At 57.5% G+C, this 19,572-nt stretch overlaps 6 protein-coding genes across 6 annotated transcripts; all 6 read left to right on the plus strand.

Annotated features, from left to right (window-relative positions):
- Positions 1-276: 276 nt before the first annotated feature.
- LBRM_33_1290 (putative guanylate kinase) lies at positions 277-888 on the plus strand (the record flags this gene model as incomplete). The annotated part of the gene is made up of 1 exon (XM_001567847.1): positions 277-888. One exon carries the CDS (start codon positions 277-279, stop codon positions 886-888), a length of 612 nt encoding a protein of 203 aa, XP_001567897.1.
- A 3,806-nt stretch (positions 889-4,694) lies between these two features.
- On the plus strand, positions 4,695-6,956 carry LBRM_33_1300 (conserved hypothetical protein; the record flags this gene model as incomplete). Its single annotated transcript, XM_001567848.1, has 1 exon — positions 4,695-6,956. The coding sequence occupies one exon, from the start codon at positions 4,695-4,697 to the stop codon at positions 6,954-6,956; it is 2,262 nt and encodes a 753-aa protein (XP_001567898.1).
- A 1,461-nt stretch (positions 6,957-8,417) lies between these two features.
- On the plus strand, positions 8,418-10,679 carry LBRM_33_1310 (conserved hypothetical protein; the record flags this gene model as incomplete). The annotated part of the gene is made up of 1 exon (XM_001567849.1): positions 8,418-10,679. The coding sequence occupies one exon, from the start codon at positions 8,418-8,420 to the stop codon at positions 10,677-10,679; it is 2,262 nt and encodes a 753-aa protein (XP_001567899.1).
- A 963-nt stretch (positions 10,680-11,642) lies between these two features.
- On the plus strand, positions 11,643-12,575 carry LBRM_33_1320 (conserved hypothetical protein; the record flags this gene model as incomplete). Its single annotated transcript, XM_001567850.1, has 1 exon — positions 11,643-12,575. One exon carries the CDS (start codon positions 11,643-11,645, stop codon positions 12,573-12,575), a length of 933 nt encoding a protein of 310 aa, XP_001567900.1.
- A 2,908-nt stretch (positions 12,576-15,483) lies between these two features.
- LBRM_33_1330 (conserved hypothetical protein) lies at positions 15,484-17,448 on the plus strand (the record flags this gene model as incomplete). Its single annotated transcript, XM_001567851.1, has 1 exon — positions 15,484-17,448. The coding sequence occupies one exon, from the start codon at positions 15,484-15,486 to the stop codon at positions 17,446-17,448; it is 1,965 nt and encodes a 654-aa protein (XP_001567901.1).
- A 769-nt stretch (positions 17,449-18,217) lies between these two features.
- On the plus strand, positions 18,218-19,090 carry LBRM_33_1340 (conserved hypothetical protein; the record flags this gene model as incomplete). Its single annotated transcript, XM_001567852.1, has 1 exon — positions 18,218-19,090. One exon carries the CDS (start codon positions 18,218-18,220, stop codon positions 19,088-19,090), a length of 873 nt encoding a protein of 290 aa, XP_001567902.1.
- Positions 19,091-19,572: the final 482 nt, after the last annotated feature.

Raw genomic sequence — 19,572 nt, forward strand, 5'->3', positions numbered from 1 at the left:
CGACCTCGCTGCTGCGGCTGGTGTCTCCTTATTGCGCACTCTCATTTTTTGATTCTCATTTTCAGGTTCGTGTGAGGGGGGCCGTTTGTTCTCCTTTGTTGTTGTTGTTCGGCCCCCAACACGTGCCGCTTGTCGCACGCGCGAGCTTTTACGGCCTCCGCCTCTGGCCTCCCTGTGGTTGTGCCCCTTTTTCTCATTCTCTTTTTTTCACTTGCACATCTCCTGCTTTGCATAATCGCTTGCCCCAGAAGAGCCTTTCGTTGGCGACTCTAGACGATGAACAAGCCTCTGAACGCGTTGGTGGTGTGCGGCCCATCTGGTGTAGGCAAGGGAACCCTACTGGGCCGCCTTATCCGTGAGTACCCCAACCGCTTCGCCTACTCGGTGTCGCACACAACTCGTAAACCACGTCAGGGAGAGGTAGATGGCCGTGAGTATCACTTCATAGACTGTGAGAGCATCCTCAAGATGCGCGACAACAACGAGTTCCTCGAACTGTGCGACGTGCACGGTAACCTCTACGGCACGAGCGTCGCCGCCGTGCACGCCGTACAGCAGGAGGGGAAGGTGTGCATCATCGAGATAGATGTGAAGGGGGCACAGAAACTGTTCGACCGCACCGACAAGGCGCTGAACGCCGTGTACTTCTTCATAACGGCTCCAAAGGAAGAGCTGCGCAAGCGCATCATGAAGCGTGGCGCCGATAATGAGGCGATGCTGCAGCGGCGTCTTGAGACAGCCGAGTCAGAGTACAAGTTTCTCGAGGAGAATCCCGACTTCTTCTCCGTGCTGCTGGTGAATGATGAGCTGGAGGCGGCGTACGCTGGTCTCTTGGCCGCCATCAATGACCAGCTGAGGAAGCACAACATGGAGAAACTGACTGCCTAGAGGTGGAGTAACTTCCCCAACAGCCAGGTGGTGTGCGTCAGCGTCTCTTAAAAGGTGGTAGTGTAACGGTGGAGACAACGGAAAGACAAGCAGTGCAAAAGGGCAGGAGACGAAACCAAAAAAAAAAATGAAGTGACCAGTGAAGAAGTACGCTACACGAACATTCGAGAAAGACGTTACGTCTGTGCTCGTTTAGGGAGGGGGGTATCACAGCGTCGGTGGGGCTGAAAGAAGAAGGCTGAATCCCGTCCCCTCACGAGACCACAAGAGAAGCTCTGGTGGTGCAGGAAAATTCAAGAGTCGCGAATGCGCGAGACGGGGAAGTGCATCGTTTCCTACAGGATGATCCAATGGAAAGGAAGACACACAAGAAGACGCGTTGGCGCCGTCGACTACCATACGGAGTCGAATACCTCGGCCGCCCTTTCCGGCGATTGGTACCCACACACGCCCATTTCTGATCACTTTTGTTATCGATGGAAGCAGGGCGACTGTGTGGGGGCAAAGAGGCGGAACGGCTTGGGTTGCACATTGTCGGTGTGGCGATGGTGAAGCCACTATTTTTTTGTTTTTTTTTTTTTTCGTTTCACTCAAGTTCCACTGTATCTTGGGCTACCGCTTTTCCCTTTAAGGGGAAAGAGAGGAAGGAAGGGGGAAGGTGGTGGCGCTTCTCTGGTGCGCTCTTCTTCTCTGTTGCACTCGTTTGAGGCTCGGTCACACTCCCCCCCCCCCGCCCCCAAAAGTCCTTTTCTGTGTTTTTTTGTTCTCTGCTGCTCTGTTCGCGAAAACATACGTCTTGCTGGATGTCGTTATGAGTGTGTATAAGTGTCATCAATCACGTCTTACTCGTTTTCCCCTCCCTGTCACTTTGAGTGGCACGCAGCTCTCCATCTCACCAGCGCGGCACCCTGAATAACGTGCCTTTCTAAAGCAACACGTGAAAGTCACTTCAAAGCGGCGCAACAGTTAATAGAGTTGTACAGCGTCACGTTTTGAATTGGGTGGAGGGCGATGGATGAGAAGGGGGGAGGCATGATTGGTTCCACTCCGTGACTTCACCCCGCACGCAGGCCATATTGGCTGGCTGGTCGTTGCCAATGTCATTGCCTCCTCCTCCTCCTCTTGCATTGTGTGTATCTGAGAAAAATACACGATTTTTCTTCTTTTTCTTGCGAGGGCATAGCGCATGAAAGCCTTGAACAATGCTGCTCACCGAAGAAATGAAAAGCGCACCCTCTCTCTCTCTCTGCGTCCCTCCGCTCCCTCTGTTTTCACCCGTCTCCCCCTCCCCCTAATCTCCTCCTTGGCAGGTGAGAATACAAGCCACCGAAACTCACACAAACACACATCCCTCTTCTCCTTTCCTTGTTGATCTTGGCCATGCGTGTCTGGAGAGGTGTCGGCCAAAAAATGCTCGTGTACACCATCCATTGAAGAACATTGCAGCAACCATACCTCAGTCCTCGCTGTCATCCTCCTCTCCGCCCTCCGTCCTCCGCCTATGCCACCCACGCAGATACACAGACACACGCGTGGATATACGTGGATGGCATATGGGTATGGGTGTATGCGTTGGCGTGTGCTCTTCTCCTTTGGTGGGGAAGGGAGGAGAGAAGACAAGAGAAGTGGGCCGATATGTATAGGAGGAACTCATTGAAAAAAGGGGAAACCGGAAAAGTCTGCGTATCTTCACACACGCTCCGTACTCGCTGAACGAATATGTCAGTAAACTGTGCCAGCACGCAAACTTCTCGACCGCGCAGCTACTTCCCCGCATTTCTGTTAGCGAATGTCGTTGCTTGAGTGGCAGCGCCTCTATTCTCTCTCTCTCTGGGTATTTTGTTGCGTAGTAGTGAGAGACAGACAAGCCGACTGCAGAGATGAAAAAGAACGCAGAAAAGAAGAGGCTCATGCAGGGAAGCGGCAGTGAAGCCCAGAGTAGGCACCAAGGAAGAGGACGAAGCAGTTGCGCTTGGGGTATTCGCCAGGATACTCAATCTCATCCTCACCGGTCTAGTGAAATCCCCTTGTTTTACTCGCATCGCTCCTCCCTCTGTCTCTCTATCCTTTCCCCGCTCCTTCGTCCTCGCACGCGCATAGCGCCCTCGTCTGCTTCTTCGGTTGTGTTCTCTGAGGGTACTCCCCGCCGTTTTTTTTTCGTGTGTTTGTCTGTTTCTTCGCTCACCTGTCTCGTTCTGCTGCCGGTGGATCAGTCAATGCCGCGAGCTCAGTGTACACGCGTCGGTGCACATGCATTGAATGGGGGTGTGTGGCAGCTGCGATGCGCAGCCCTCGGGTGGGGAGAGGCCGAGGGAAGGGAAAGAAAATGTACTCTACATTGTGTTGTGTCGAAGGATGGCAAACACCACGCCAAGGATGGAAACCCAAGGCAGCTTTTCAGCTCGATCAAACTCACCCTTGAACGGAGCTCCTCCGCGGCACTAGCGGTGCGTGTGAAGTGCAGGTCTCTCGATGTGGAAGGGGAGTAAGAGCGCATCCAGTGGGCCGCCCCTTTTTCAGTCGGACAATTTTCTGCTTATCCCTCGCCCCACTTGCATTTTTCTATTCGCACCGTGGCGTTGCCGCTTCCTTGAACTTGTGCCCACCTCCTTTCCCTGCGCATCTCTCCCCATCTCCACCTCAATCCCATTGCACAATTACCTCCATGCCGCTTCACTCTCCAGAGCACAGACGCCGAAAGAAAGCACAGGCGACCTCGGCTGCTTTTTTACTGTCGTGTTTTCTCACATTGCCTATCAGACTGCCGCCGCAAAACGACCTCTGCCCCTTCAACAGCTATCACCGCAGCCTCTTCGCACATGCGAAAGGGAGATTGCCACGCCTCAGTGCCGCAATACACTCATTAGAAGCTCTGTGTTCGAACGAGCGAGTCTCCTCGTGTTTGAGGAGGGAGGGAGGGGAAGGGCTTTTTTCTTCAATAGAGCACGGCCGCAGCCCCTCTGACGCAGAAGCGTGGTCGTCAACTGCACATTCTGGCTAAACCAGAGGGAAGTTGTTGGGGAACCAGAAAGTGAGATCGAGTCTCCCGTACTTTGTTTGCGCATGCTTGACTGGGAACGACACCCTCGTACATCATTGTATCCAGGTTTACTTTTCATTGCTTTTCTCTTCCTCTCAGGCCAGGTAATGTGGACGTCGCCGCGATGAAAAGTGTGTCGCCGAGTGCAGATAGGTCTTCTGCAGCCTCACCGTCGAGTCCACCTACACCAGCCGTTGCTGGAAACGCTGCTGGGACATCGAGGCCGTCGGCGTCACATGAGATGCGGACGGAACCGCGGTACATAAGGCTACCAGATGCACTCTACGCTCTGCGTCGCCGCTACCCCTCCGTGACGGAGAGTGTTTTTCTGGAATGCACGCGCTGCCATCAGTGGGTTGCGGTACCTGTCTTGCGTGAGATTCCGAACGAAGTAGCGAATGCTGTTGTGTCGAGCAGTGCGGAGGGATTGGATCCGATAAGCAAGCGCACTGTCTATGGCGGTCCGCTGCGTCACACACATCAGGACCTCTTGCGCCGACGTGAAGAACTCGCGAGCGACACCGCCGTCCCGCAATGGCGGTCAAGGCGACTCCAGGAAAAGCAGAGCCACCTCGCGAGCGGCGACGTCGACCAAGACGGTGGGACGCATGGTGACGTCGACGGGGCAGAGACGACGACCTCACCGCAGAGTTTCTTCGAATCCCTTCTGAAGCAGCTGCGACGCAACCGGCGCCAGCCAGGGGAGGGAACGGCGGACTCGACGACGGGGGCCTCTGAGAGTGCGCATCAGGGACGCCAACGGCACATGCCTCTCTACATTCCAAATCCTGATACGTTTATCTGTGCCGGGTGGCAGTGCGCCTGGGACGCGGACGCACTTGCCGACCTTCGGCAGGACTGGCTGCAGAGCATCTACCGCGCCCTTCCCATGCCTTCTGTGTGCGAAGAGAGCATAGCCCTCTCCTCTGAAGCGTCCTCATCCTCCTCCTTCCCAAGCTCCCCAGTTGCCACTTTCGTCGAAGTACTGCGGCAGAGAAGGTCAGCGCTGAATGAAGCCCTCGCGCAGGAGCTCCATTTGGGGAGGAGCCGGCGCTGGGGACGCGGTGCTGGCCAACGGGCGGGCCGCACTGAACACAACCTGGAAAATCAGGATAGTCTGCCAGCCCTATCATTGCCCGGCAGCGCCGCAGTGGGCGACATAGCACTCTCTCGGATGCAGGCGTCGTGGGTGAGGGCGGCAGCTCTGCACCTGCTGCGCAACACAGGCAGCGCCAGTGAAAGCTTCCCTGTGAAAGCCACGGCCAACGACTACGCAGATGCCGAGGTGCCGCACCGCCGTCATTCCAGCGCGGAGGAGGACAGCCAGAAGAACGTGCTTTCCGCCTACTGCTGGGCGGTGTGCGACGCATGTGGCAAGCTCCGTCGTGTCGCACAGCCCTTCCCTGGCGGCGCCCCCTTCGTGTGTGCGATGGCGGTGACAACATCCTCATCCTGCCGCGCCGCCCGCGGCGGCAACGCTCCGCATTGCAACTCAGCGTCTAGCCTTGACCATGCGTGTAGTGTGTCGGAGATGGAAGGGCTTATGCAATGCAACATGAAACTCTGCGAGGCAGAGCTAATCTACGCCGCCCTCTCATCCCCCTTCCTCCCATACCCTCTCAGGTCACAGCTGTCCTCGCTCTGTCGGCGACAGACCAGCGTCAAGGATCCCCAGGAGTCGGCAGAGCGATTGAGCAGGGCTGATGTGGCGCACGTTTTGCTTTCTGAGCCGCTACTGCGGACAATTCGGTCCAGCGTACGGGAGTCGATGAGGAAGGGGACCCCCAGTCGCACTGCTTATCAGAGACATCGCGCCTCTGGCGCCGCTGCCGCTTCCACTCCGGGCTCGACGAAGCCGCGTCGCAAGGCCTCAGCATCGGAACTAAATGACGCTGATCCCGAACTGGCAGAGAGGGAGCTCTTCCTCTATCGCTCACTCCCCATCTTGCGCGAGCTTGCCCGCACCATAAAGGCGCGGAGCATCAGCGCCTTTGTGCGGCAGCTACAGCTCACCCCAGCGCAGATTCAGGCAAAGCGTGAGGCGGTGATGCTAGACTCCCTCCTCAGTGATCACCAGCGCACCTCCATTACCGGAGGCAGCAGCGGCACCGCAAAAGGGAGGGCCGCGGCGGTGATTGCCACGACGAGCGAGGCAGAGACGGCGCACGAGAAGGTGAAGCTGGAGGAAGGGGCCACTGCGAGCACCGAACCTGCGGAGCGTTTACCACCGCACCCCACCCGCACACAGACAAGAGAACCGTCATCCAAGTTAGCGCAGCTTTTTACTCCGGAAGAGGCACCGCCAGCAGCCAAGAAGGAACCTATAAAAGTGGAAGCTGTCAGCGGCAGCGAAGTTGCCCTGCCTCGGCCGGTGGTGGAGCGGACACCAGCTCGATCAAGGCGGCAGCTACCCTATGAAACAGTACCGCGGACTTTGGAATGCCAGCAAGGTCTCGAAAATGAGACTGCTCAGCAGCCACAGCAGCATACCGCCCCTGCTGCACCTCGAAAGCGCGGGCGACCACCTCGTCAGTGGACTGAAGTGCCGTCAAAGTCGGTGGTTTCTGGGTCCCAGGTAACTACAGAGGCGACGGTTGTCACTGGAGATGCCAACACGCCGTCCCCTCGCCGCCGCCGGCGGCGTTGCGAGAAAGTTCCAGGGAAGGAGGAAAAGACAGCAGCGAGTAGTGTGGTTCCTGCAGGAAAGGGTGAGGCAGTAGCAGAGCTGGCAGGCTCACTGGCACCGCCGCCACGTGGACGACCGCGCGGACGGCCACTCGGAAGCGGCTCAGCGAAGCGGAGGCACAGCCAAGGTTCCAAGGACGAAGATGCGGAAGTGAAGGCTGCAAATGGCGGCAAGTGGGAGGTGGTGCATTGGGTGCAGTGCGATCTGTGCTGCAAGTGGCGCATCGTACCGAAGCGCGTGCCGGCCAAAGTCAAGTTTTGGGAGTGCACGATGCGCTACGACGAGGTGCGCGGCCGGACCACTACCTGCGACGACCCAGACGATGCCGAGATCTCCCCGTGAGTCAACGAAACTACGCGCCCGCACGAAGTGTGTAACGTTATGATCTACTGCGGTGGTTGTGTCCGCTATACACCTAATCACTCATCAATAGCACATCTGAAGAGCGAGCAGGAAGGAGAAAAAAAGGAAAAGACGGACGCAAGCAGGCAGAAAACGAAACACTAAATTGCCTCCCTTGTGCGCACACGTGTCTCTGACAGTGATTCAACGCGCTGTCAGAGGCACCCAGTTGTCACCGCCGCCGTACAACCGCCCACGGTGGAGGGAAGACAATTGCACGAGCTCCGCACCAACGTTTCATGCGGACTTGTTGTTTTTCGCTTGATTGCGTGCTTGTGCACCCACTGATGCCCCCTACCGTATAGTTCCGTGTGCGTCTGTGGGCCACGTCGTGTTGTCGAGGCGTCTGCTCACCTGCACGCTCCCGTTTTATTCCTTCACACTGGCCTGTCTGCGCGACGCCCTCACTCTCCTCTCGTTCCACTGCTTCTCCCCCCCCCTCCTCTCTCTCTCTCTTGGATTGGGCGTACAACGATGCTCCCCTCACATCGCTTTGTGCTTCGGTGATTCCCATTACTCTTCACCAACTTCGTTCTCGTCCACTTCCCCATCCACCCCCCCCGTCAACTCTCACACACAAAAGGGTACGTAATATATGGCCTCCCTTCTCGTTGCGGTTCCTGCCTCTGTTTTCCCCGGACTTTTCTCCGCTCTCTCCCTCTCTGCGTGCGTTGTTGTTGTTGCCAGTGTTGTTGTTCTCCTTGGTTGCTGATCTTTAGTGGATCGCTGCAGCATACCCCTCCTGCTCGCTCTCCTCCGCGGCTACCCTTCACCGCCACTCCGCAGTGTTGTGGTTGCACATGCGCGCACACGTGCCACGGGCCGCTGGCACAATTTCCCCTACGTTGCTGTTTTCATCTCTCCTCGTCTACACCTTTGCCTGCTGGTCCCCCCCCCTCTCCTTATCTTCGCCTTTCGTTCATTCCATCATCGTTCCCCCTCTCTCTCCCTCTCACGTCTCCTCCTTTCCAGCTTCGGGCTTTAGAGGCAAGGGGGGGTGTTGCTCAACACCGCCTTTTCAACGAAAGGGGTCGCTGAACGGGACGTAGAAGGGGAAGGGGCCGACTGGCCAAGAGGCAACAGGCGAAGATTGAAGAGTGGAAGCTGCAAGAGAGAGGCGCTTTTTCACACGCTCTCCATCGCTCTACCTCTCTCTCTCTCGGTAGTGCTGTTGTTGGCTTCACTCTTGTACAGCACTTTCTGCCGCCTTCGTGTTCTTGCGCGGTGTTTGTTTGTTTTCGTGTGTGTGTGTGCCTTATCGAGGTAACAGCGACCGCAGTTTTTCCTGCACAGTGCTTTGGGTGCCTAGCACATCAGCATAGCTCTTGTAGAAGCATGTCTTCGTGTCCTCGTGCGCCCTCCGAAAAGGAGTCGAAGGACTCTACGGACGCAGCGCACATTATGTGCTTCGCCTGCTCGCGCTGTGAATACCCTATCTGCGACTGCAGCAAGCTGCTGCTTCGTAAGGTCCCTCAGGGGCCGAGCGAATACGCCTTTCACTATAACCTGGATGGGCTCCTCGACCTCGAGGATGTGCAAGTCCCATGCTACAGCGCGGCTGAGGTAGTACACACTTCGGCCGTGGTGTCCGAGTCTCTCATGAAGTTTCCGATGCCGCCTGCCGCGCTGGTGGTGGCCCTTGAGTCCATTGTACAATCTCGCAAACACTGGATCCAGCAGCGTCAGAACATGAATGCCCGACTGCACGAGCGCGGCGTTGCGGCGTTGCCCACAACGGCCACAGAACCCTCGATGGAAGCGGTCACAGGCGGCACGGCTTCGTCAAGCGAGAGCACGCCTTCCCCTCCTGCTAGCACGAGCAGGGATGTGGATGCCGTCCCTGTGGCCACCATCACCACAGCTGCGAGCAGCACACCCATCGTGCGTCGCTATGGGGACACGGCAGAGAGCCGTATCGACCTTGTGTGCGTCAAGGACAGCGTGCTCGACGGTGGAGTGCAGGAGTGCACGAAGGACCGTAGTGCAGTGGCCACCACGGTAGTCAGCCCGGAAGACCAACGCGCTGATGAAGGAGCAGAAGCAGCCACCTACCGCGGAGAGGGAGAGGTAGTGAGGTCGACCTCCATGACCGCGCCAGCAGTCATCCGAGACGCAAGCTTTGCCAGCATTCAGGCAGACGTCATGAAGGCTGCCACCGCCGCCGCCGCCGAGACAAGTTGGACCTCACCTGGCAATTTTCGCCTCCGTGAAGCATTCATCGACGTGAGCCGCTCCACGCTGTCTTCACGCGCGCCATGGTTCCAGGACTATAAATGTGTGAGCCGGGTGCAATGCCCAGACTGCCACCAACCGTTGGGCTTTGTGTTCTGCATCTCCGACGCAAAGGAGCAGCAGCAGCGCTCGTCACGTGAAGTAGCGGCGCCGCTTGAAACTACACTGCAGACGCAGGGAGTGAAGCGGCCAGCCACGTCGGAGGCAGATGAGACAGGCAGCACTGACGACACTGCAGCCTCACCAAACGCCAGCACTGTCGACCGTAGTGACACCGACCCAGCCATCGCTCCGCTGACGGAAGCGACGCAGCTGCCGCATGCAAAGAAGACACGAAATGAAAAAGACGCACAAGCGGCAGCGTCGGCCAGTACGTGGCACACGTGGCAGGAAGCGCAGCTACACCGGCAGCGCAGTGGCGCTGAAGAGTGCCAGGGGGGATGCGGTAATGAGGTGGAGGACGAGCGACGAGGCAGCGCGGACGAGGATGACGACAACGACCAGGAGGCAGCCCCTGATCGGTTCATCGGACTCGAACTGAAGCGCATTGTTCAGCGCCAATGGACCCTGAGCGTCTTTCACGAACGTTACAGCAAGTCGCGTCATCTGCACACCTTTCGCGAGTTATTTCCCGAAGCTGAGGAGCTGCAGAGCCTGTATAGCCGCCTGCTCGGCTTGCGCACCCAGACGGAGCTTTACAGTAGTCTGCTGCGCCGGCACAAGGAGCAAAACGATGTGCAGATGGCACTCTTGATGAGCAACAAGGATCGCATGCACACGTACGACGAGAAGGTCAAGACAATGCAGCAGATCATCGAGGCACAGCGGGCGCAGATTGCCATGCAGACGCGGCAGATTCGAAATCAAGAAGAGCTTGTGCAGAGCCATAGGCGGCAATTTGCCACTCAGAAGCGGCAGATGGATGTGGAGCAGCTCCTCCTCGTGCAGCAGAGCAAAACCATCGAGTCCCAAAAGGAGCAGCTACGCTTGCTCAAGGATCACTTCCAGGCAACACGGCCTGAGGTGTTGCTGGACGCGCGGCTGAGAATCAACCCTTGCCCATACCCCTTGCTCAGCCGCCTCCCACCCAGCGACACTGGCGATGCAGAGGCGTCGCAAGTTGTCGAAGCAACCTCGCTGCTTCGCCAACTCTCAGCGAGAGGTCAGTGCTGCGAAGAGGCAGACCATGATTGGGCTGACACAGAGGAAGAAGAAGAGGCGAAGGCAGAGGAATGGGGAGAAGGCGACAGTCGGACTCCACAGACTGTGGCAGCGTCCGCGCGCCTCTCTGTTGCGCCTTCAGGAACACCGCCAGCGCACCTCTGCGGTATCCCAACGTCGTCCGCGACCCGCCACCTTGGAACTCCCTCCGAGGATGACCAGACGTTAGCTCACGCATCGCGCCAACTTTCTTCCTTCGGCTCTGATTAGAAAAGAAAAGCAGCGCGCATTGCAAGGCTACTAAGGTGTGGAGCTGGGGAATGGATACGGGTGGGCCACATCTTTTCCTCGTTTCAATCGCGCCTCCCCCCGCTGCACACAGACACAGACACATTAGAGAGGTGAAAATGACCACTGTGCGTGCGGTAAAGCACGCACACACACACACACACACACACACACACACACGTGGCGACACGCATACACGCTTACACGTCACGGAGGATGTCCTCAACACCCATGCAACTCCCGTGTGTTTAACGTGGTGGTGCCTTTCTTTTTTTTTTTTTTCGCATTTTCTGGTCGCTAAAATGTTTCTCCCCCTCCCCCTCCCCAGCCTCAGCGAGGCCACGACACACGAACGAAGGACTTCGCAACGCCTATGTATGGGGCTCATCGAGGTGCCGCCGCTGTTGCACTCGCATGCGGCTGTGCTCGGTGGGCCGCTATGTGAATCTATCGAAGAGAGCGAAGCAGATCACACCTACGAAATGAAACGAAAGAGCGAGTTAGGAACGGGCCCCTACCCCTCACTTTCCTTTCTCGCGTCTAATCCCACGTGTCACTCCTCTTTCCTCTATGCGCACATACTCCTCCTCTCCCCACCCTCCTTCTCCGCCACTTCACCTGCCGTTTATGTGCAAACACATACGCGTAACCACCTCTTTCCCTTCTCCCGTACTCTCACCAAATTTGAGCTCGTGGGCGGTGCTTATCCCGCCTCCCTCCTCCTCCCTTTTAACGGGCAACTTGTTTGTTGTCTCTGTTTCTCTTCCTGGAGAGTTAAGGAAGGAGCGCGCGTTGGCGATATCACACCACCTCGCATGTGCTGTCTCTCATACAGCTGCTGCACAACCTGCCCTGTTTTTTGTTTTCATTTATATTTACCTTTCTTGACCAGCAGTCGCCTGTGGCGACGCGCGTTTTCCTCTCTCAGCCTCCCCTCGCACCCGAATGAGCAGAGGGATGGAAAGTGGAGGACCCAGCGGAAACTCGTTCGCCTCGGCGAGGACCTCGAACTCCAACCTTAGTCAAGATCACAGCACGGTGACGCTTGGGTCTGCCTCCCCAGTGCTGCGGGCGGTTAGCAGCCCAACGCCCGCCGCGACACCCGCCTCTCCGCCGCCTGAGGCGGACAACCTGGAGGGACAGTCAAAAGACTTCCTTATTCAACGCGTGCGAGCACTAGAGCGTCAGCTGAAGATACGCAACAGTGACTGCGCGCGCCTGCTAGAGGAGCGCAAGCAGCTGCTGCCGCTGAAAGAGAAGTGCGAATCGCAGCGGGAAATGATCGTAGCGCTGCGTGATCAGCTGAATTTGGCAAAGGTGCAATGCGAGTCTGCAAACGATGCGATGGAGGAGATGCAGCGCCGGCAGCGCAACAAAGAACACCGCGAGCGCGTGGCCTATGCAGAGCGCGCCCTGTACGGTGCCAATGCCCCTCCCGGGTCTACCACTGGAAACACGAGTAGGCCAGCAACTTCCAGCTCAGCAAATGCCACGCCCGCTTCGGCGCCGAGAAGTAACGACATGCGGCGTGCTCCTGGAGGGACCGTGGTAAACACCACGTCCGGACCACAAATAATGTACGACAGCTCTGACATCTCCTCTGTGGGCTTCACCAAGAATGCAAAGTTGCCGTACGACTTCCTGGGTGGACCTGGAGTGCAGCTGCAGTACCTCAGTCCCTACCACGGGAACTCGTGCAGCGGTGCTGGAGAGGAACCGGAAGGCGGTTGCGACGCCTCCGATGATGCTCAGGTGCGCCGCACGATGGCAACAGCGGCGGAGGCGATTGAGATGGATGCCAAGCACACGGAGAAAGAGGACGAAGAGTATCAGGCACTAGTGGCACGCCTCAAGGCACTGCGCGATGGAGACAAGTAGTGGATTCCCCCGCCCCTTCTCTCTTTCTCTCTCTCTCTCTCTCTCTGGGGCGCTAAAAGATCCAGAAGCACACCTCCTCCACTCACCACACGCAAGGGGTCGAGAAGAGGACGCCCACCACGGTGCGCTGCACTCCACAGGCGTTCGAGGCGAACGTACAGCACACACACGCACACACACACACCGAATGTGTATTGGTTTTGCTTCCCCCGATCCGTTCGCCCGCCGCATCGCTACAAACAGAAGCGGCAGGAAAACAGCATCGAGGAAACAGAATGTGGACAAGGAAGGATGTGAGTAGGGGTACGGGGGGAGGACCTAAACGCCCCAATTCTTCGAAGCGCTTCGTCATTTTTTTTTTCTTCCTTTGCAGACCGCACCAGCTGCAGCTCAGGCTCCTCTCTACCTCTGCCCTTTCGCTTCCTTCTCCGACCTCTCACACCTCTCTCGCCTCATCTACTCGTTTGTTGGCGGCCACTTGTGGGCTTTGTTCACAGTGTGATTTTGTTTTTTTTGCTGCTTCCTTTTCCTTGCTCCTTACTCACTCTTGTGCAACGCGCATCCCACTGCTGCCGCGATGACGGGGAAACACCCCAGCGTACTATCAGGGCGCACTACACCAACTCGCTGTAGGGTAGCCAAGCAGCGCCTATTCCTACCAGAGTCGAGCCGCTTCTGGTGGTGACGAGGTCAGGTGTCTACAGCGTAGGGAACTCAGAGCGATTCATCGCTACTGATACCCGCGCCCAGGCCCTCGATAAGGCTGCGTCCGCCTGACCCGCGAAGCGGTGGTAGCGAGAGTGTGAGGCAGAGGCCGTGCGCCGATAACTGAGGCGGCGTATTGCGGTGATGCGCGGCTAGTGTTGCTGCGCGCCACGCGATGGGCCTGTGACAGGCCAGGAGTAGAGCCAAAGTTGAACTCGTGTGTTGTATGACAGAATGGGCTTGTTGGGAAAGGAAAAGCCTTTCTTTATTTCTTCATTCTCGATCTGCGAATCTCTCTCTGTATGCGTCTGTGTTCGCCTCTGTGCCATTCACCTGTGTGCGACTGGCTCCCCGTTGCGTCCCTCTGAAGGTATTCAGTCTCCTGCTCTTTACTCTTGTGCCTTAGCTTGAACCATCCTGATTGCATGTGTGTCTGTGGGAGGGGGGGGGGGGTTGCGGTGTTTGTGTGCGTCGTGGGAGCTCTCTGCGAACGGCTCTGTGCCGCCCTTGTTCACCACTGATCATCTCTCCACGAATCTTTCGCCTTCATGCCCATGTACGGAAGAAGTGAAAGCGGGTCCGAAATATGGTCTGTACTGCATGCTTGCATTTTGTCAGTCTCTTCCCCCTCTCCAAGCACGCACTCGTCTGACCGTCCCCTCCGATCCCTCCCCCCCCCCCACCCCACCCCCCGCTCCTTGCTCCCCAGACAGAGACCAAGCGAGAGAGGGCGCAGAGGTGGTTAGCGTGACACAGACAAGGAGTGTTATGGTAAATGAAGGTCGAGGGGTGGCGACACTTGCATAGAAAGCGATCTTTTTTCCATTGTTTGGCTCTCCGCCTCCCTCCTCCCGCGCTCCCCTGTGTACAACGCGACACTGCTCCCTCGAGCATTCCCAAGGAGACACACGAGGTGCCAAATTGTACAAGAAGAAACCAAGAGGAAGCGTGGTGTCGCACAAGGGCCGCCACCGCACGTACAGGGGCAGGGCAGAGCTTGGGCAGCCCGACGTATACCACCATGAAACGAGCCATTGCCCCTTTACTTCTTTCCTCCCTGCCACGACGGTTGTTTCTCCGCCGCGTAGAGAGCGATTCCAACGGGGTGCAGTGTGCTTCTCTGTACAGTCTGGGTGTGTTTGTGTGTTCATGAACCGTGTAAACTACACCCAACAGGCGTCCCTTCCATCGCCTCGCTTTCTCTTTCACCTTGGCTTGGTCTGTCTCAACTCCATTCTATCTGCCTCTCCTCCTCATTACTTCGTTGTTCTTTCGCCACCTCCTATGTGAATGACGCACACACACACATACGGTGACTCATCGCTGCTGTGGCCACGTCTTCCTCTTCTACTTCTTGCACCACACCCTGGAACTCCTTCGCTGACTCTCTAGAACTACACTGTGTGTGTGTGTGTGCTGCCTCTTATTCTCTCATCTACGCGCATAACTTCGTGCGCCACGCAACCACCACCCTCGCAACCCACTTTTCCCTTAAACACGAGTAATTCATACGCATTTACAAGAGCGCGCATTACACATTTGCATCTGCAGACAAGCAAAGGTGTGTGAAGTTCAAACACCAGAGCCCCTGGTGTTTTTTTTTCGCCGACTTTTTTGCGCAATCCGTGTCTTCGCCCGCCATCTCTCAGACACACACGAGCGTGCGCAGCGAGACACATGAGCGCAAGCCACCGCTTGCGGCCTCCTCAGTGATCGTATCGTGACTAACCGCCTCTCTCTTCTTTTCAGCTCGCTCTCTGTGCCGGGGCGCATTCTCTTCTTGTTTTCCCACGGCTTCTTCTCTGTTTCTTTGGAGAACACCATCACTACTGCCATCTACACCCCCGACCAGTGCTACGTTGTCCATCCCTCAACGACAGACTGCATTATCATTAGCTGGAACACGTTCCAAACGTTCTGTGCCACTTTCCTTTCTTTTTTTCTTCTGACGTCTCCCACGCCCCTCTCCCCCCTTCACCCCTCTCTCCTCGCTCTGCTGCCACTTCTGCACGCTCACGTGCTCCCGCGCACGCGTGGGCACCGGTGCATTTTCCCGACCTCGCCTCTTTCCTCCGTTGCCCGCCGGTGCGGTGGATCGTGTCGATTAAGCTTTCATGAGGACGCATATGCATCCTCAGTGTGAACTCTCCCGAGAGATCCTGCCCGTTGTTGCCGCTAAACCACCAAAAGTGGCGATCTCATCATGAGGCACTGCCGGTCATGGCGTGCAGCCCTGCTGCTTTCTGGGCTTCTCGTTGTAGTGCTCCATTTCTTTACGTTGTACAGTGCAGCGGCGCATACGCGAGAATTGCAACTATACTGCCTTCCTGCTGAGGCAGAATCGCATGGTGTCATAAGCTGCGTCCTCCAGGGGCAGGATGGATACCAGGTGGCCACAGCAAACTTTGACCATTCAGATTTCATCGCCTTAACGCGCACCTCAAATGCTGCGGCGACTATCACGAAGAGTGCATTGGTGCGTGGCAGCGACATCACGACCGCTGTCTTCACCATGTCCGTCTCGACAGGGACCGACGTGCTGATCTGGGTGTACTTGCAGGACACAAGCGGCACCACAGTCTCTGTGCCCTCATGGCCCACCCTGCCCCTCGGCCCTATCACCTGCAGTGCGCAAGCAGCAGGTCTTGCACTGCGGTGCTCCACCGTCGGCCGTGTCGCCCTCTACAGTGAGAATAACACGCTCTCGACTGTATACAGCGCCGGTGTGCTGTTCAGCGAGACAAGCGTGCTAGGCAGCTTTACATTCACGTCCGGAGCGAAGGAGCTCGTGCTTCGCTTCACAGGGTCGCCGAAGACTCCCGCTCCTGTCTCCATGCTTATGCTGAAGGTGCACCTGCGCAGCCAGGACGCCAACGTCAGTGGTGGCGGGGTGCAAACAGTTCAGATTCCTCTCTTATACCCCGGCGAGGTCCCCTTGTCGGAAACGATGGGATTGCAATGTACTGCGGATATGGGGCGCATTACATGCGCCATCACGGAATCTGATACGCAGAGCCCTAGTGCCGTTAACGCCACGCACTTTCGCGTGCGCGTGGAGCAATCCGTGGAGACCGTCGCTGGTGCTGCGGATGCACTGAGTGGCCTCACCACCAACGACTCTGACGCCGCTGCCCGGTACTGGGTTGATGTCACGAACACCGTTAGTCTCTCTGTCATCCGCTCCGCACTGCACCCGTACGCTGGCATCGTCTCTTGGGTACTGAAGTCGAATGACGCCATCTACGAGGCCAGGCTCCGTGTACTCTCCTCGATGAATGGGCAAGAAGTCCACACAGCCACTGGTCAAAGTGCTGCAACGGCTGGGAACGCAGCTGATGTTGCGGGCAGTCCATACGCCTTCAGAACGGTTATGCTGCCCAACGCGCAGTCCGTGACGCTGCGCGGCTGCCGCAAGTCCGTCATCGCCGCGGGCAACACTACACTGTGCTTTATCGACCTGGCAAACGGCGTGTCAGGCGACACTGCCTTCTACCTCATCACCACCTCACAACGGCAATCCTCAGTCTCCAATGTGACCTATGTCACGTACGATGCCGCCTGTATGTGTCGATCACTGTGGTTCACCTATCACGCCCCGATCGACCTCATTAGCCGAGTGGACGACTACATCAAGGTGTCCGTGTACACCGACGCCGAGCACTCGGCCAGCGGTATGGTCATTGCCAACAACGTGCCGCTCCGTCTCGACGTCTTGCCTGCGGAAGCCGACTCCGGTCACGACACCTCCGCAGCGCCGACGGACGCGATTCTGATGTCGGTTGGACTTCTCTTCTATGGCGGCATACTCGTTGTCGGCGGTGGGTTCATTGTGCGCCGCTCTCGCAAGTCCGCCCGTATCCGTCGTGAGCGCGCGCGGAAGGTGCAGGCAGCGATGCAGGAGATGGACAGACACCAGTGCGTACCCACCCCAAGCGCGGGTAACCTGGCCAACAACGCGAGTGCTCTGACCAGAACACCAGAGGTGAAGTCGACAGGAATCCGCGCGGGTCCGGACGCTTCTGGGTACGACACGCCTAACCTGCTGGGTGTCGGTGCTAGAGGGGCGGGCAGCGAGGGAAGCAGCTCAAGGTTGTCTCCTTTGGAGCCGGCAGCTGTAGTGAGCAACGTGGCTGTTCCTCAAGATCGCCTCCACTCCGAGAGCGACTAGCTAGCATCGGAGAGGCTCACCATTCAATGGGGTCTTCCATCGAACGCACATACGCGTGGGTGCGTGTAGAAGAAGTGGAAACAGGGGTGGTCTGTGGCTTGACACGGGGCGTGCGAAGGGCAAGCATCATTGTGTAGCCCCCCCCCCATCTCTCTACCCTCCTCCTCCCCCCACCCCCGCTACCCCAGTCCATCGTTAGGCATCTGGGCCCGTGTACGAAGCCCAAATACCCCGGACGGCTATACGATGAGACGCAGACAGCCACGGATGGTATGAACAGAAACCTCAAAATGAAGAGAGGCTACGGGAGCGAACAAAGGGGGTCCCCGTCTTTAGCAGCGAGTGTAAACGGCGGTGGTGTCAAGAGACACCGCCTTGCGTGCTGCACGTGCACGTGCGTGTGCCCCCTTTCCCCCTCTCTCTTTTGCCTGCATTACCTCTTTTCTTTGTCGGCGGCTACAAAAGAGACATGCGCCACAGTAGGAAAACCTACACGAGAGGAAACTTCACTTCAGCAGCACGGAGGCACACACGCGCACACACGTATGAAACAGAGGCTAACCCGGTAATTGTGACCGCTCTTTTCATTCAGCCGTCTCCTTCTCCCCCTCCCTGCCACTTCACCTCCTCTTGCTAGAAGTATTGCTGGTCGTGCGCACCGTTGTTGTCGATGACCTCTTCCCTCCTTTGCCCCTTGTCTGGGACACGTGGGCGCGGTATTCACTGATGCTGTTTGACGGCATCACCATGGCTAATACCGCAGAAGTGCATGAGCACACACAGAGAGAGAGAAAAGCATAAGGAAAGGGCGAAAAATGGAGCGCTTCTTCTCGGCATGATTTTGCTGGAAAGAGGGTACAAAGACGCTTTGCTCTCGCATCGCGGCTGCGACAGTAATCTGAGCTGCTCTCTTTTGTGTTTGGTTGTTCTCGCACCGAAACGCATCGCGTCCTTCATGCAGTTCCTGTTCTCTCCCTCTTGTCTGAACGACCCGGCAAAGAGCTACAGCGTGGTCTTCTACAACACCGAGGCCGACGCCGTACCCGGAAACCCCTCCCCGGTCACCTGCGCCGCGCTCTCCGTCGCCGCCACCAAGCTCACCTGCACCATCATCGCCGTCAATGGCGTCATGGGCATGTACCGCTTCCTTGTGAAGGACACCACCAGTGACGCGCTGCTGCTCGGCTCCACGTCGCTCAGCTCCATCGCAGTGAACCCGCCGCTGCCCGCGGTCACCGGTGCCAGCGGCGAGTGCGCGACGAGCAGTGCGGCGTGCATCAGCGGTGCGACGCTCACCATCAAAGGCACGAACTTCAACCACCGCGACGCCCTCTACCAGCACTTCTCCGTCGGCGTCACGAAGGCGCAGCGCAGCGCCATCCGCCTCGCACCCACCGCCGTCAGCGAGACCGACGTCACCGCCACCCTCACCGTCGCCGACGGCACGCCGGCCGGGAGCTACCCGGTGTTTGTGGAGGTGCAGGTGTGCATGATGCAGATGATGTCGCCACTGCGCTACGTGGGCAACCTGGTGCTGAACTCCGGCTCAGCTTCAGGGTTTAATCGCGATGCAACAAACACTACTGAAATTCCCAACGTGCCGGTGGGAGTTAATGGCAGTGGTGCGGAAGAATCTGCCTGAGAACAGCGTCTGTGAGGCGGCGGTGGTTTTTTTTTAGCTGTTTTCCCCTTACTGTATCTCACAGTGCTCTGATTGTCGCCATCCGCTGCCGCTTCGCTCTTCGGTGAAGGGAGGCGCGGAAGCCCCAACACGGTCGTTTTTGAAGGTGCCGGCATGAGGATGTGCCACCCCCGTCGGCACTCTCGATCACCACATCGGCGAGTGGGCGTCGGATCAGTCAAGCGTGTGGTATGTAGGGAAGGAGCAGAAGAGCTTCCTGCTGATTGCTGCATGTGCGTGTGTTCCTTGTGGACCGCGTTGTGCAGATCTATGCCGGGTGTAGCGTGTGTGTAGGCGTCTATGTGTGTGTGTGTGTGTGTGTGTGTCTGTGCCGGGTAAACGACTGGACAACGAACATGGGTGCTGGCAGGCAGACATGACGCTGAAAGGCGACGCAGCAGCGCAGGAGGTAGAGGTAACGAGAAGAGCGACGAGGCGGGGTG

Source organism: Leishmania braziliensis, chromosome 33, assembly GCF_000002845.2.
Source record: "Leishmania braziliensis MHOM/BR/75/M2904 complete genome, chromosome 33".
In the NCBI taxonomy this organism is placed as follows: Eukaryota; Euglenozoa; class Kinetoplastea; order Trypanosomatida; family Trypanosomatidae; genus Leishmania; species Leishmania braziliensis.